Source organism: Dendrobates tinctorius, unplaced genomic scaffold (assembly GCF_039654945.1).
Source record: "Dendrobates tinctorius isolate UK_male_01 unplaced genomic scaffold, ASM3965494v1 ptg000250l, whole genome shotgun sequence".
Taxonomy (NCBI): domain Eukaryota; kingdom Metazoa; phylum Chordata; class Amphibia; order Anura; family Dendrobatidae; genus Dendrobates; species Dendrobates tinctorius.
In genome coordinates this window covers 61,376,845-61,394,417 of record NW_027361917.1, presented here as the reverse complement: position 1 = coordinate 61,394,417, position 17,573 = coordinate 61,376,845, and the positions used below count along the sequence as shown (strand labels likewise).

Below are 17,573 nucleotides of genomic sequence, written 5' to 3'. Positions count from 1 at the left end.
ACGTTCAGGGGTCGATGCTGGAGGTGCCTCAAACAGGGCTGCAATTTGCTGCAGCAACAGGTTATAAGTTTGTTGCTGTGTGAGGACCAGCTGCCTCAGGATCTCCTCCATTTTGTCTGCAGGCCTGGGTTGTAACGTGGCAGGCCTAATGACAGACATGCAGCTTTTTGCTGGGGTATACCTCAATTCACACTGCCCGCATTCTTCAACCATGTGTACTGTATTGCAGCGGTGTCCACACTGTGCAGTGATGACGCAGTGACCCAAGCAAGTTCAAAAACGAAACGTGTTTAATGTCCAAAAACACACAGTGCACAGCACGCTGTATCCTCCGGATCGTAGCAGGGAAAACAAAAGACACTCCGGAACAGGTTGCGACCACACTGCAGTGTACACAGGGGGCGCCAGACCATTTCGCTCTGCTTGGTCCTGTATTGCCTCACACAGGGAGTGCTCTGCAGACCAACTGCTCTGTCTCCTTGCAGGAACAAAAGCTGACACACCTAAAACCTTCTTGTAGGGTTTTTTCCTTTCCTCCAGACCTCTGTGGCCATTGGCCACTTATAAGATCTGGGCTGGAGGAAACGGACCAGCCCAACTACCTTCCTGCAGTTCGTTTCAAAAATAAAAGCCTGTACCTGGTTTTCCTGAACAATTCCTTGGTCACATAGCTTGACCAAGTTCACACTCACTTTTATTCTGCCTTCATAAGTTGAGGATCCAAGAAAAGCACTTCTGAGCATCCGCGCTGCTTTAGGCTGCGTTCACACGTGGCGTTTTTTTCGCGTTTCCGCGGCGGTTTTAACCGCGCGATTTTGCCGCGAAAACGCGAAAAATAAGCATCCCATGCATTGCTATGGGATTCCGCAACGCTGTGCTAATGCTGCGGTTTTTAACGCGGCGGAATCGCTTTGCGGTAAAAACCGCACCATGCTCATTAATTTGCGGAATCGCAGCGATCCCGCACCCATAGGAATGCATTGTTCCGCTTACTTCCCGCATGTGGCTGTGCACACCATGCGAAAAGTAAGCAGAACAATTGTGGATGGTACCCATGGTCCGGAGGAGAGAAGACTGTCCTCCGGGCTTTGGGTACCATATCCCTGTAAAAAATAGAATTTAAAATAAAAAATATTGTTATTCTCACCCTCCGACGTCCTGCGCAGCCTTCCCGCTTCTCTTCACGCTCTCGTTCCAAGTAGTCCTTTGCGAAAATGCCCGCGATGGCGTCCCTTCTCGCGGGATCGCGAAGTCTCGCGGTCATTCACGCGACGTCATCGCGAATTAGCGCGAGACGTCGCGATCCCGCGAGAACTGACGTCATCGCGGGCATTACTGGGAACGGATGCGCGGGACGTCGGAGGGTGAGAATATCACCGTTTTTTTTTTTTTTTTTACATTCTATCTTTTACTACTGAGGCCGCATAGGCGGCCTCAGTAGTAAAAAGTTGGTCACACTCGTCAAACACTATGTTTGACGAGTGTGACCAACGTGTCAATCAGTTCTCCAAGTGATGCTACAGATCGCTTGGAAAACGCTAGCATTTTGCAAGCTAAATACGCTTGCAAAATGCTAGTTTTTCCGCGGGAAAATCGCGGGAATTTAAAATGCGATTTTCCCGCGGACTGGAATTCCGGAATTCTCACGGTAATTTCCGCGAGAGTTCCGGTACGTGTGCACTTAACCTAAGTGATAAGAATTCTTTAGAAATCCATATAAATCTTTCAAGTTCTTTATTATATGTACTACAGAAACTACGCGTTTCGAGGTGACAAACCGCACCTCTTCTTCAGGTTACAGTACCCTGAAGAAGAGGTGCGGTTTGTCACCTCGAAACGCGTAGTTTCTGTAGTACATATAATAAAGAACTTGAAAGATTTATATGGATTTCTGAAGAATTCTTATCACTAAAGCAGCGCGGATGCTCAGAAGTGCTTTTCTTGGATCCTCAACTTATGATACCTAGTGGACGCTGTCCACCTGCACGAGCTCTGCAGCAGCTATATGACTGCAACAAACGTTGAGAGTGGTTGTGTCTGAACACAACCCATAAAGGGTGAGTACTCCAGAGTACTTTTATATTTTAATTGATTTATACCAGGTGAAGCCCTATGTCTGCGCCCCCGCCCTTGTTTTCTTTTATTCTGCCTTGTGACTCACAGGCAACTTGCGGATCTAATACGCTTCTGAGCGCATCCTGGGGGACACATAGTGATCCTCACATATGACACCGGTCACTGCCTCGCATTAGCCACTGACTCACTTTCATCCTGTTCTTCTTGATAAATTAAACAGATGTGTGCTTTGGATCATTGTCATGTTGGAAAAGTACATGTCTACCAAGGGCACAAAGTGATGGTAGCATCTTCTCTTTCAATATAGAGCAATAGATCTGTGATATCATGATACCTTCAATAAAATGTACCTCCCCGACACCAATAGCACTCATGCAGCCCCACATGAGCACACTGCCACCACCATGTTGCATTGTAGGTATCATGCATTTTGAAAAATTCATTTATAAAAATGTGGCACAAATAATGTTATATTTATAATGTTATATTTATATAATAATAACAATGTTATATTTTACAATGTTCATATCCATGTTCATTTCTCATCCCATGATTGGAGCCACCCTCTCCTGCTGTTCCCACCCCATGGTCCATTCTCATATCTTTCTGTTGTCTTGCTCTGTTACATATTTTAGTTAATCCACTTTTTTCCCCAGGATTAAAGGATAAAGACTTTCGTGCTTGGCTAAATGGGGGTTGCTTCAGCGTGTCTCATTTTGGGGATGGACATATCTGGCCTTCAAAGGAATTCCTTCTCAGCCTCTCTACTTCCCCTGCCCTGGGAACCTGGAGAGTGGGTCAGCTTTCCCACTTTTTCCACCCACTTCTTCCTAAACCCTTTAACAATAAGGTTAAGACTCCTTTTGAAGTTGCATGTGTGAACAAGGGACCATTAAGACACACTTTATTCTTGTCACATTCCCTGCTGATTGAGCCCCCAAACCAACCTAAAACCAATATTCAAATCCAATGTGAAAGTGATTTGGGCCTCTGTTTAACAAAGAATCAGTGGAAGCGTTGTTTTACCTTAATGCAAAAATCATCTATCTGTTCTTGCTTTCATTAACCTGGGTATAAATTATACTCTAGTTCAGAGGTCCCCAACCTGCAGCTTGGGAGCCACATGTGGCTCGCGGTCCCATGAATTGTGGCTCACGACTGTCTGCCAGCTTGGTGCATTAGGTCCAGGTCTAGCAAACAGGTATGAAGAGTACATCTCAAAATAGTGAATTTTGTGAGTAGCCCTGCACAGAAGTGCAGATGTGGATGCACATTTACTAGTCTTACGGGTTTAGAGATGTTTTAGGTATGGTACGATGGAGAATGATACTACCTGTTAGAGGAGGTACTCAAAGCTGGATGTGACCGTGTGTTGGGAGTCGTGACCGTGTGTTGGGAGTCCTTGATGAGAGAATACTGAATGGGGGTATTGTGGGAACCCCTGGATCTCAGTGTACTTTGGAGTGATTTCTGTGGAAAAGCTTTGGTTATCATTATACCTGTAATGGGGGCTTTGGTTGACCCTTCTTTGAAGGGGGTGGGAGCTGGATTTGGCTCGTGACCCTCTCTCCGTGCTGAATGTGGCTCGCGACCCTCTCTCTAATCTGCATGTGGCTCTCAAGGTCAGAAAGGTTGGGGAACACTGCTCTAGTTGGTATAGAGTCCCAACTCGCCTGTATGCTATCTTTCTGGAGGCGAATCCTTTGTGTTGGATATGCGGGGAGGAGGGAGCAGGAGGGTGATTTGTTACACATCTTTTGGTCCTGCAGGCTTCTCTCCTTTTTTTTGTAGTAAAGTGAGCTGCTGTTATGTAAAATCACAAATCTCATTTCAGACATAGATCCGACTTTCATCTTTCTCCATCACTGTGACGTTTCCCTAAAATTCTACAGGTATTCGATATTAAGAAATCTAATAGCAACTGCAAGTGTGTGCATTCCTCTTCTCTGGAAGAAAAATTATTTTACAACAATTTCTCTCTGGTTTGCCAAAGTAATTGAGGTGATGTTAATGGAAGAACTCACTTCTACGATTAATAACTCATGATTGTTTTAACAAAACCTGGTTTTCCTGGATGGAATTCAGAATGTTGGATGACTATGTGGCCTGGAGAACTAAACTGCATCTTTTGTGTCTCATCTGGGAACAGTTTTTCATGTTACTGTACCTACCTTATCCCACGCCCACTCCCCTTATGTCCCTCTCTTCTCGTTGTACTGTTCTTCTTTTCTGCTTTTCTCTTCTTTCTTCTTTGCTTATTCGAATGTGTCATCCGAGCATGCGTGGGTGTTGTCCAAGTATCTTGGTTGTGCTCGAATAATATGTCTGCGGCTGCATGTTTTCATCTGTTAGACAACTGCAACACATGAGGCGATTGCCTGTTTGACAGGCAATTCCGCATGTGTTGCTGCAAAACATGCAGTCGCAGGGACTGAAACATATTGTTTGAGCACGCCCAAGATACTTGGACAACACCTGCGCATGCTCAGATAACATGTTACCTTAGTACATTCGCTCATCACTATTGTTTAACACACATATACACTCCAGCTAAATTGTGCATTGTCCATGTAGTTTCATATAGTACACACATAGTATCATACTGTTATAACACTATTCCCTGATAAGTGACCAAATAACACATTTAGGGTATGTGCACACGCTGCGGAATGCTCTGCGGATTTGGCAGCACGGATTTTGCAAAATCCGCAGGTAAATCTGCAGGTCAAAAGACCAGCGGTTTTACCTGCGGATTGGCCTGCGGTTCTGCCCTGCGGTTTTTTATCTCCACAATGGAGGAGATGGCAAACCGCAGTGGAATCCACAGAAAGAATTGACATGTCAATTCTTTCTGCGGTTTCAAAACCGCAGGAAAGCCGCGCGGAAAAATCCACACCGTCTGCACAGCGGATTTTTATTCCCATAGGGAATAATGGTACTGTACACTGCAGCAAAAACTGCTGCGGACCCGCAGCAGCCAAATCCGCTGCGGAACCGCAGCAGAATCCGCAGCGTGTGCACAAACCCTTATTCACATTGGTACCAATCACCTATTTGCAAGCCAGTGACAGCTTAGCTATGATTTATTTCTGTTTAGATGCACACATTCCTCAGGAAGTCAATGCACAGAAAGCATAGGAGATATCACTGCAGCAAGAAAATTATTAAAATTATGAATTATTAAAGTAAATACAGTAGAGAATAAGGAATATCCCAGTGATACATTTTACGCCTTTCCCACCACACACTTTCTCTACTGCGGCTTCAAGTTACTTTGAAACCTATATATTAATACGGTAGGTGTGTTATTCTACGCATGTGTACATTGTTCACTAAGTAAATGTTGGAGACCAAGTTAAAAAGTCATTTTGGCATCTGCTGTAATTTAGTCTGTGATATTGCAGATTAGTTAAGACTTAAATATTGTCTGTGAACCCAACGACTTTACAATTTCAAACATTAAACTTCATAGGGAGATAAATCAAAAAGTTTTAGTACTTTATATCCAGAAACAACAATTGGCATTTTTAGATCCAGTGAATAATCTTTCACATAATTCTACAAATTTAACAATATTATTTTGCAATTATTCTAGTTGCAGAATTTGTTGGCTTGGACCATAGAAGAACAGTAGGAATTATGTACCAAGTTGCATTCACTGTTGGACTTATTGCACTTGCTGGCGTGGCTTACGTCATTACTAATTGGAGATGGTTACAACTGGCTGTCACTTTGCCAAACTTCTTGTTTTTAACATATTATTGGTAAGTTTCTGCACAGTACTTTAAATTAATGCCATTATCATTGATGATTATTTATGTTCATACACATTATTTTATTTTAAAATTCCTTTACATTAGTAGGTCATATTTTAACCAACAGATTTTAAACATGAAAAGATCAATAAGTTCTTAGCATTGTGTAGTTTAGTAATTTATTAATAATTATTTACTTCATTGAATCTCATGTACAGCAAATCAGGTTTTACAATTTGCATCCTTGTGGCATGTAGATTCTAGAATTGAAATTAATATTCATCATGTTTCATTGTTAAAAACATCCGAATCAGGGCCGCCACTAAGGTATTCGGTCCCCCATACTGGCAACATTTTCGGGGTCCCCTTGAGACTCCGCCTAGGCTCCACCCCTCCAACTGTCCACAGTCAAAAATGATTTTTTAAGCTGCCACCACGACAAGGTAGACTCTTTTGGCTGGGCCCTACTCTACTCTAACCTATTAAACATTTTTTAAAATATCCAATACAATTTAGGTAAATTTTTATTTATTTTTCAATTTTTGAAATGACCAATAATATCACATACAGGGGACAAATACCATCGCACCATGACCAGACACCATATTACCACCACATAGTGACCTATAATACCACATACAAGGAACAAATCCTGCCATACCATGTCCTGACCACATTTTACCACCATATGATGACCAATAATACCACATACACAGAACAAATACCACCACACCATGTCCAGACCATATATTACCACCACAGTGACCGAATAATACCACATATAAGGAACAAATGCCACCACACCATGTCCAGACCAGTAGACCACATATTACCACCATATGATGACCAATAATACCTCATACAAGGAACAAATACCACCACACCATGACCAGATCACATATTGCGACCACATAGTGACCAAATAATAACACATACAAGGAAAAAATACCGCCACACCATGGCCGGACAACATATTACCACCACATAGTGACTGAATACTACAATACTGATCAGTAATAAAAAAGCTCAATACTAATATCACCATAAGTGCCATTTTGCACAGGAGATCTATACTTAGTGTGCAGTGTCTGTGTACAGGTAATACAGTGATCACTGTGACATTATACACAGGAGCTCTGTATATAGTATATAATGTAAAGGTAATGCAGTGATCACTGGTGACATTGTACACACCGCTTTATATAGTATACAGTGTATAGTGTCAGTGTACAAGTAACACACTGACTCACCAGTGACGTCTCTAGGTGAAGTCCTTCATCTTCGCTTTTAATCTTCATCCAGCACAGACCGCTGTCACTTCTTCCAGCCAGGGCTCGTCTCTGCAGGAAATAACACAGTTATCTAGAGCACTGCTTGCAGAACACATTACTTATTTTTTTCTCAAATTCTAAACTACATGAGATGAAGAAAAAAAGGCAACAGTGTTGCTCTGCACAGTAACATGATCGCCCACCCATTTGAAACAGTATCATCAAAAAATAAAATAGATACATCACTGCAGTTATAATATCCCTTAATTAGCCCCTATGGTAATAATATCCCCCATTCTAGCCTCCGTGTGTCTCATTCCTGGCTCCAGCCATATGTTCTCCTATCCTGCCCCATGTGATGTCCCATCCTGCCCCATATGATCTCCCCATCCTGCCCCATGATCCTACCCCATCTGTCCCATGATCCTGCCCCAACTGCCCCATCTGCCCCATGATCCTGCCCCATCTGTCTCCATACTGCCCCATGATCCTGCCCCATCTGTCTCCATCATATCCATCTTTCCCCATGATCCTACACCATCTGTCTCCATCCTGCCCCCTAATCCTGTCACATGTCTCCATCCTGCCCCCATGTCTCCCATCCTGCCCCATGTCTCCCATCTTGCCCCGTGTCTCCCATCCTTCCCTCGTCTCCATTCTTCCCCCTGTCTCCATTCTGCCCCCTGTCTCCATTCTGCCTCTTCCCTATTCTGCCCCCGTGTCTCCCATCCTGCCCCCGTGTCTCCATTCTCCTGCGTGTCTCCATTCTTCCCCGTGTCTCCATTCTGCCCCCTTGTCTCCATTCTGCCCCCTTGTCTCTATTCTGCACCATGTCTCCATTCTGCCCCGTGTCTCCCATTCTGCCCCGTGTCTCCATTCTGCCCTCTGTCTCCCTTTCTGCCCGCGTGTCTCCATTCTGCCCCGTGTCTCCGTTCTGCCCCGTGTCTCCCATTCTGCCCCGTGTCTCCCATTCTGCCCCATGTCTCCATTCTGCCCCGTGCCTCCATTCTGCCCACTTGTCTCCATTCTGCCCCTGTGTCTCCATTTTGCCCCCTTGTCTTCATTCTGCCCCATGTCTCCATTCTGCCCCGTGTCTCCATTCGGCCCCCTTGTCTCCATTCTGCCCCCTTGTCTCCATTCTGCCCCATGTCTCCCATTCTGCCCCGTGTCTCCATTCTGTCCCGTGTCTCCATTCTGCCCCCTTGTCTCCATTCTGACCCTTGTCTCCATTCTGCCCCATGTCTCCCATTCTGCCTTGTGTCTCCATTCTGCCCTCTGTCTCCTATTCTGCCCACGTGTCTCCATTCTGCCCCGTGTCTCCATTTTGCCCCATGTCTCCATTTTGCCCTGTGTCTCCATTCTGCCCCCATGTCTCCATTCTGCCCCTGAGCCTCCCATTCTGCCCCGTGTCTCCATTTTGCCCCGTGTCTCCATTTTGCCCCGTGTCTCCATTCTGCCCCGTGTCTCCATTCTGCCCCGTGTCTCCCATTCTGCCCCGTGTCTCCCATTCTGCCCCGTGTCTCCATGCTGCCCTGTGCCTCCATTCTGCCCACTTGTCTTCATTCTGTCCCTGTGTCTCCATTTTGCACCTTGTCTACATTTTGCCCCTTATCTCCACTCTGCCCCGTATCTCCCATTCTGCCCCGTGTCTCCCATTCTGCCCCGTGTCTCCATTCTGCCCCCTTGTCTCCAATTCTGCCCCGTGTCTCCCATTCTGCCCCGTGTCTCTCATTCTGCCCCCGTGTCTCCATTCTGCCCCCTTGTCTCCATTCTGACCCTTGTCTCCATTCTGCCCCGTGTCTCCCATTCTGCCCCGTGTCTCCCATTCTGCCTTGTGTCTCCATTCTGCCCTCTGTCTCCTATTCTGCCCTGTGTCTCCATTTTGCCCTGTGTCTCCATTTTGCCCTGTGTCTCCATTCTGCCTCCATGTCTCCATTCTGCCCCTGAGCCTCCTATTCTTCCCCGTGTCTCCATGCTGCCCTGTGCCTCCATTCTGCCCACTTGTCTTCATTCTGCCCCTGTGTCTCCATTTTGCCCCTTGTCTCCATTCTGCCCCCGTATCTCCCATTCTGCCCCCGTGTCTCCCATTCTGCCCCCGTGTCTCCCATTCTGCCCCCGTGTCTCCATTCTGCCCCCTTGTCTCCAATTCTGCCCCGTGTCTCCCATTCTGCCCCGTGTCTCCCATTCTGCCCCGTGTCTCCCATTCTGCCCCGTGTCTCCATTCTGCCCCGTGTCTCCATGCTGCCCTGTGCCTCCATTCCGCCCCTGTGTCCATTTTGCCCCCTTGTCTCCATTCTGCCCCGTGTCTCCCATTCTGCCCCCGTGTCTCCCATTCTGTCCCTTGTCTCCATTCTGCCCCATGTCTCCATTCTGCCCTCGTGTCCCCATTCTGCCCCAGGCAGGATGGAGACACCTGGTCCATGGTCCATGTGTCTCCATCCTGCCTGTGAAACATAGTGAGGTTGCCGCTTTCAATAAAAAATGCAACCTTTTCTCTAACCTGGCAGCGCTCCTGCAGCGATGATTTCTCCCAGCATTTCAAGCGTGCACTTGCCGGCGAATGACAATGACGTCATACACCAGTGACATGCGCGCTGATGTCACTGCCAGCCTCTGATTGGCTGGCAGGCCTACAAGGCAATAGAGTAACTGAACCTGCATCTCGGATGCAGGTTTCAGTTACTGCACCGGAGAAGAGAATCTTGCCACTGGGGCCCGATCGGCAGAAGAGACGGGGCCCGAAGCGGGCTCCATCTGCTGACCGGGCCCCTTACGCCAGTCAGGGAAGCAATGCCCTGATGGCTACCCTGATCCTAAATGTCCAGTCTAACACAACACTAGATAACACATAGACTGACTTGCCACACTGTAGATATGTACAGAGATGCAGGCTCGCTCATTTGGGGAATTTACGATCAGGGCTGTGGAGTGGGTAAGCTAAACCTCTGACTCCGACTTCTTAATTTCTCTGAGTCCGTCTCCAACTTCCTCATACATGGCTCATGTTTAAATGATACATTTACTGTAGTAAAATGGTAACATCAGGCTTTTAATCTCATTATGATACAATATATATCTGTTTAGATAGAACATAAAATATTTTTATTGGAATACAACTTTTGAACACAAAAAACTTTAATACATTGTAAATATACAATACACTATGCAGTAAGTTGGAAAAAAAGGTTTTCAACAAAAACGTACTGAATAAACATTTGCGCAGTCTATGAAATTGTTCTGAGAAATAGTAGTGCCTCCATTAGATCCTCCTTCATAGATAACCTCAAATCTAATTATTTTAAGGCTAGAGAATAATGATGAGCGACCGTGCTCGGATAACATCTTATCCGAGCACGCTCAGGTGTTATCAGAGCATCTGAGCTTGCTCGTATATTATGTTTGAATCTCTGCTGCTGCATGATTAGTGGCTGTTACACAGCCTCAACACATGTGGGGATTGCCAGTTTGTAGTGCAATCCCCATATGTGTTGAGGCTGTTTAACAGCCACAAATCATGCAGCAGCAGACACTCAAACATAATTTACGAGCACGCCCAGATGCTTGTATAACACCCAAGCGTGCACGGATAAGATGTTATCCAATCATGTTCGCCCATCACTACTAGAGAACAACCTCTCTACACTAACTTTGTTGGTGGTAATGTGGTAACGACATGGGCAACATCTCTAATAATTTACATAGTAACATAGTTAGCAAGGCCAAAAAAAGACATTTGTCCATCCAGTTCAGTCTATATTCCGTCAGAATAAATCCCCAGATCTATGTCCTTCTAAAGAACCTAATAACTTTGGATACAATATTGTTACACTCCAGGAAGACATCCAGGCCTCTCTTGAACCCCTCGACTGAGTTCGCCATCACCACCTCCTCAGGCAAGGAATTCCAGAGTCTCACTGCCCTAACATTAAAAAATCCTCTTCTATGTTGGTGGAAAAACCTTCTCTCCTCCAGATGCAGAGAATGTCCCCTTGTGACCGTCACCTTCATTGGTATAAACAGATCCTTGGAGAGATATTTGTATTGTTCCCTTATATACTTATACATGGTTATTAGATCGCCCCTCAGTCATCTTTTTTCTTGACTAAATAATCCTAATTTTGCTAATTTCTCTGGGTATTGTAGTTCCCCTATCCCCTTTATTAATTTTGTTGCCCTCGTTTGTACTCGCTCTAGTTCCATTATATCCTTCCTAAGCACCGATGCCCAAAACTGTACACAGCACTCCATGTGTGGTCTAACCAGGGATTTGTACAGAAGCAGTATAATGCTCTCATCATGTGTATCCAGACCTCTTTTAATGCACCCCATGATCCTGTTTGCCTTGGCAGCCACAGCCTGGCACTGGCTGCTCCAGGTAAGTTTATCATTAACTAGGATCCTCAAGTCCTTCTCCATGTCAGATTTACCCAGTGGTTTCCCATTCAGTGTGTAATGGTGATATTAATTTCTTCTTCCCATGTGTATAACCTTACATTTATCATTGTTAAACTGCATCTGCCACCTTTCGGCCCAAGTTTCCAACTTATCCAGGTCCATCTGTGGCAGAATACTATCTTCTCTTGTATTGACTGTTTTACATATTTTTATATCATCTGCAAATGTCGATATTTTACTGTGTAAACCTTCTACGAGATCGTTAATAAATATGTTGAAGAGAATAGGTCCCAACACCGACCTCTGTGGTACTCCACTGGTCACAGCGACCCAGTTAGAGAATATACCATTTATAAGCACCCTCTGCTTTCTATCACTAAGCCAGTTACTTACCCATTTACACACATTTTCCCCCGGACCCAACATTCTCATTTTGTCTACCAACCTCTTGTGTGGCACGGTATCAAACGCTCTGGAAAATTCAAGATATACTACGTCCAATGACTCACCTTGGTCCAGTTTATAGCTTACCTCTTCAAAAAAACTGATTAGATTGGTTTGACAGGAGCGATTCCTCATAAACAAATGCTGATATGGAGTTAAACAGGTATTTTCATTGAGATAATCCAGAATAACATCCCTTAGAAACCCTTCAAATATTTTACCAACAATAGAGGTTAGACTTACTGGCCTATAATTTCCAGGTTCACTTTTAGTACCCTTTTTGAATATTGGTACCACATTTGCTATGCGCCAGTCCTGTGGAACAGATCCCGTCGCTATAGAGTCCCTAAATATAAGAAGTAATGTCTAATACATTACTTAGTTCTCTTAGTACTTGTGGGTGTATGCCATCTGACCCCCGAGATTTATCTATTTTAATCTTATTTAGCTGGTTTCGTACCTCTTCTTGGCTTAGATTGGTGACCTTTAATATAGGGTTTTCTTTGTCTCACGGCATTTCACCTAGCATTTCATTTTCCAGCGTGAATATCATGGAGAAGACGGTGTTTAATATATTGGCTTTTTCCTCATCATCTACAACCATTCTTTCCTCACAATTTTTTAAGGGGCCTACACTTTCACTTATGATTCTTTTACTATTGATATAGTTGAAGAACAGTTTGGGATTAGTTTTACTCTCCTTAGCAATGTGCTTTTCTGTTTCCTTTTTGGCAGCTTTAATTAGTTTTTTAGATAAAGTATTTTTCTCCCTATAGTTTTTAAGAGCTTCAAATTTCAGGTTATAAAGGAATTGCCTCCTGCGCAGTCAGTTTTGCTGAACAGTTGAACTCTTCTGCTACTTTGAGAGCAAGTAAAAAAATATTGCTGAAATATGGTCAATCTGTTTGGTATGGGAGTAGAATCTTTTTCCATGCAGCAACGCTTTGCCTGCTCCATGTCGGTCAAATACTTTTCAAAATGAAATTCCTCATCTGATGAGGCTGATGATATGGTGGCTGTAGCACTGGCAAGACCTGAGTCCTCTTGTTCTTGGCAGTCCTGTAGCCCACTCATCCTAACTGATACTTCAGTAAGATCTTCTTTTCCTTTTTTAAGCTGCTGATCATCCAGCAATATATGATGAGTTGGGTCCACAGCAACAGCTGCCAGAAGAATTTTATTTTCTAATAGCAGTGTCTCTCTCCTTTTCATTGAAGCAGCAATACTATCTGCAATTAAAACTCCTCTTTTGGACAAGCAAAACAACAAGATCTTCCTTTCCTTTCTGAAAATGCCAGGAGTTAAATCCCCAGCTTCCAATTTTTTAGTCACTGTATATGGGTGATGAAGCAATTCCTTCAATTTAGCCACCTGTGTCCATTGACCTTCATGTAGTGTTACCCGAGGGTTGGCCATGTCTACAAGAAAGGGTTTCAGCTCAAGAAATCGCTCAATCATTAAATAGGTGCTGCCCCACCGAGTGGCTTGATCCACAATTGCCCCTTTTCCTGCACATCTCTTCAATTTTAGGGGTTTTGACAGTAATAAACAATTTCCTCACTTTGCTAATCAGAGTTCCAGCATGTCCCGTCTTGCAGACCATCTCTTATTGCCAGTTGCAGCGTGTGCACAACCAGCGCATGTGAGGAATATGAGAAAGCTTTGAAGCAGCTTCAACAAGATCATCTAATTGTAAAGTATCATATTGCTGTTCTTCTGCAGTAATATCTATTTGTTCCTCAGTTGCAGGACTGTGGCATTCCATCTCAAACATACTGAATATGAAGTTTTCTTCTAGCTGCTGTTCACCTTCATTATTTTCATTCATCAGATTAATTTTACTTAGCATGTTTGAAGCATTATCAGTTACAATAGCAAGAACCTGTTCTTTTTTAGTTCATAATCTTGCAGAACTTTTTCCACTAAGGTCTGGAGAAACTGGCTGCTGTGATGATCTTTAGTATCTTTTACTGCTAGGGTCTTGGTAACAAATTTCTTGTTGTCACAAACAAATTAAACGTTGATAGCAAAATAGTTCACTGTTGCGTATGTAGGTATTCATTCTAAGAAACCTAAAGTTTCTCTTGAGAGTCTTTTTAAGATCCTCTTTTTGGTTAAGGGCTTTTTCAATCACTAATTTTCTAATACTTTCTCTTTCTAGAGAAACACCAAGTTTGCTGGCCATTTCTCCATTAAGAGATTTAAAAGCTGTTTGCGCAAATGATAATGGTACACCGTCTTTCACAACAAGCTCGATCAGTTTTTTAAACATGTTTACTGTCATTGTTTCAGTAATTTTGTCAGTTACAAAATTTCTTGTAACTGATGTTTGAGAGCTCTTTCCTCCTCCCTTGCATGGTGAGACGTGCTGGGCACTGGTTTCTTGGTGTCGCTGTGATCTTTCTCAGTCGCAGCTTTGAAAACTTATGGGTATAAGTGTTGTAAATGTCTTTTTAGATTGGAACCTCTCATAGGAGCATTTTTATCACTGCCTAAGTATGCACTGATTTTGCGCTCACAGCATTTATTTTCATCTGTCATACACTGACACACAAAATATTTTTCATCTTGAGTTAAAATGAAATGCTCAAATACAGCTAACTTCATGGGAAGCTTCTTAGCCATTTTGTAATCATATAAATTTGCTTTCAAAATTATTTTGGCCAATAAAAAAATAAGGTATAGTGTAATTTCTGCAAGAATAGGGAATTGTGTATAATTTTGAATAGAAATAAAACAAAATTTCCATAAATAAATAGTACAGATTATGACAAATAAAAAGTTTGTAATACATGTTATTAGATAGCTTTGCTCTGAACTTTCAGTGTCAGGCATTTCTCAGGGTACCGCTCAGTAAATGTTTCACATTGTGATGCTTCACATTCTATGAAGAGGGGAGGAAGAAGGGAGCAAGTTTTTGCTGAATCATTCCCCAGAAAGAAACTGAAACTGCTAGCAGAGCTAATAGATTGGCAGACCCGTGGATGTTTGGGTCTAGGGGGTTCGACCTAATAGTTAAAAAATGTTTTGGTACCAGAACAGTACCCGGACCCAAAACCCGGAATGGGAGGCCCAAACATCCAGTGTTTTCCACTCTTTCATATGCCTAACAGCGTGGCAAACACTGCTTTTGATCAGCGGTAAAATCATTTCCACCGGTTAGACAACTATGGATCCCACACTGTCAAATGACAGCGTGAGCCCGCAGATGTGATCAGAGGTAAAAAGATTACCTGTGGTCACTGGCATCGGCTGATGGGACTACTGCTCCCATACAATGAAAACCACTGTTGAGCAATAAGAACATAAAAGTTCATCTCAGTTTTTCCAGAAAGCTTCTTGATGATCCCCAAGACTTTTTTGAGAATACTCTGTAGACTGACGAGACAAAAGTTGAACTATTTGGAAGATGTATGTCCCATTACATCTGGCGTCGAAGTAACCCAGCATTTCAGAAAATGAACATCATACCAATAGTAAAATATAGTGGTGGTAGTGTGGTGGTCTGGGGCTGTTTTGCTGCTTCAGGACCTGGAAGACTTGATGTGGTAAATTGAACAATGAATTTTATCAACAAAAAAAATCCTGAAGGAAAATGTCCGGCCATCTTTTTGTGTCCTCAACCTGAAGCTCACTTAGGTTATGCAGCAGGTCAATTATTCAAAACACACCAGCAGTCCACCTCTGAGTAACTTAAGAAAACTAATATTAAGAATTTGGAGTGGCCTAGTCTAAGTCCTGACCTTAATCTGATTGAGATGCTGTGTTATGACCTGAAAAAGGCGGCTCATGCTCAGAGTACCTCCAATGTGGCTGAATTGCAACAATTCTGCAAAAATGAGTGTGACAAAATTCCTCCAGAGTGTGGTAAAACATTCATTGCCAGTTATTGCAAATGCTAGATTGCAGTTATTGCTGCTAAGGGTGGCCCAACCAGTTATTAGGTTTAGGGGGCAATCATTTTTTCACTCAGGGCCCTGTAGGTTTGGATTTCTTTTTCCCTTAATAATAAAGACCTTCATTTAAAAACTGCATTATGTGTTTACTTGTGTTATCTTTGTCTAATTTTTAAATTTGTTTGGTGATCTGAAACATTACAGTGTGACATTCATGCAAAAGAATAGGAAATCAGGAAGGGGGCAAACACTTTTTCACACAACTGTGTATCTTATAAATGATACCAATTGACTCAATTTTATCCATTGACCGATATATTTCTCTTTTTGTAGGTGTGTGCCAGAATCACCTAGATGGCTTATCTCTCAAGATCGTAAAACTGAAGCTAATGCAATTATTAATCAAATTGCGAAGAGAAATAAGAAAGCGGTTCCAGATACTATACAAGTAAATAACACAATCTATTCAGGTTATGGAAAGAAACACTGTACTTTAAGTTACCATATTAAATTGTCCATAATCATTTAAAAAAACGGTGTAAGTTAAATATATGACATTTTGCAATATAACTTATCAGAAAAATATACTTATTTCTGCACTTATTAACCACTTTTTCTCCTCCACTTGCTTTATGTACTCAAAAATACAGCTAAAATCTGAGGAATTAGATTACAGCTTTCTGTTGAAGTCTATGAAGACAGAATGGTGGAGGTGAAGGAATAAGCAGAGTGAGAAAAAAATACAAAAACACACACAAATCCTGTTACTGATACATTCTAGTAGGTGTTACACAGCTACACTGGTCAGTACTGTTGTATAATGTCACCATACTGCTGCTGCTTCTGAACATGTGCTACTACAGTATATAGTGAAAATGTTACTAGCTCAGAAATAATTTAAAATCAGAGTGAGAGCCTGCAAATGGGAAAACTTGAAAAATGCAGAGTACAAATGGAATATAATGGAAAAAAAATGTATTATTCTTTATGTGCATACAGTTGTGGCCAAAAGTATTGACACCCCTGCAATTCTGTCAGATAATACTTCGTTTCTTCCTGAAAATGATTGCAAACACAAATTCTTTGGTATTATTATCTTCATTTGTCTTAAATGAAAAAACACAAAAGAGAATTAAGCAAAAAGCAAAACATTGATCATTTCACACAAAACTCCAAAAATGGGCCAGACAAAAGTATTGGCACCCTCAGCCTAATACTTGGTTGCACAACCTTTAGCCAAATAACTGCGACCAACCGCTTCTGGTAACCATCAATGAGTTTCTTACAATGCTCTGCTGGAATTTTAGACCATTCTTCTTTGGCAAACTGCTCCAGGTCCCTGATATTTGAAGGGTGCCTTCTCCAAACTGCCATTTTTAGATCTCTCCACAGGTGTTCTATGGGATTCAGGTCTGGACTCATTGCTGGCCACCTTAGAAGTCTCTAGTGCTTTCTCTCAAACCATTTTCTAGTGCTTTTTGAAGTGTGTTTTGGGTCATTGTCCTGCTGGAAGACCCATGACCTCTGAGGGAGACCCAGTTTTCTCACACTGGGCCCTACATTATACTGCAAAATTTGTTGGTAGTCTTCAGACTTCATAATGCCATGCACACGGTCAAGCAGTCCAGTGCCAGAGGCAGCAAAGCAACCCCAAAACATCAGGGAACCTCCGCTATGTTTGACTGTAGGGACCGTGTTCTTTTCTTTGAATGCCTCTTTTTTTCTCCTGTAAACTC

At 42.9% G+C, this 17,573-nt stretch overlaps 1 protein-coding gene across 1 annotated transcript in view; it reads left to right on the top strand.

Moving 5' to 3' along the window:
* Positions 1-17,573, top strand: part of SLC22A2 (solute carrier family 22 member 2) — a 267,564-nt gene that overhangs the window by 180,867 nt on the left and 69,124 nt on the right. The window contains exons 4-5 of the mRNA XM_073557713.1: positions 5,672-5,840; positions 16,171-16,285. Coding sequence (XP_073413814.1) covers positions 5,672-5,840; positions 16,171-16,285 — 284 coding nt within the window. The remainder of the gene's footprint in view (positions 1-5,671; positions 5,841-16,170; positions 16,286-17,573) is intronic.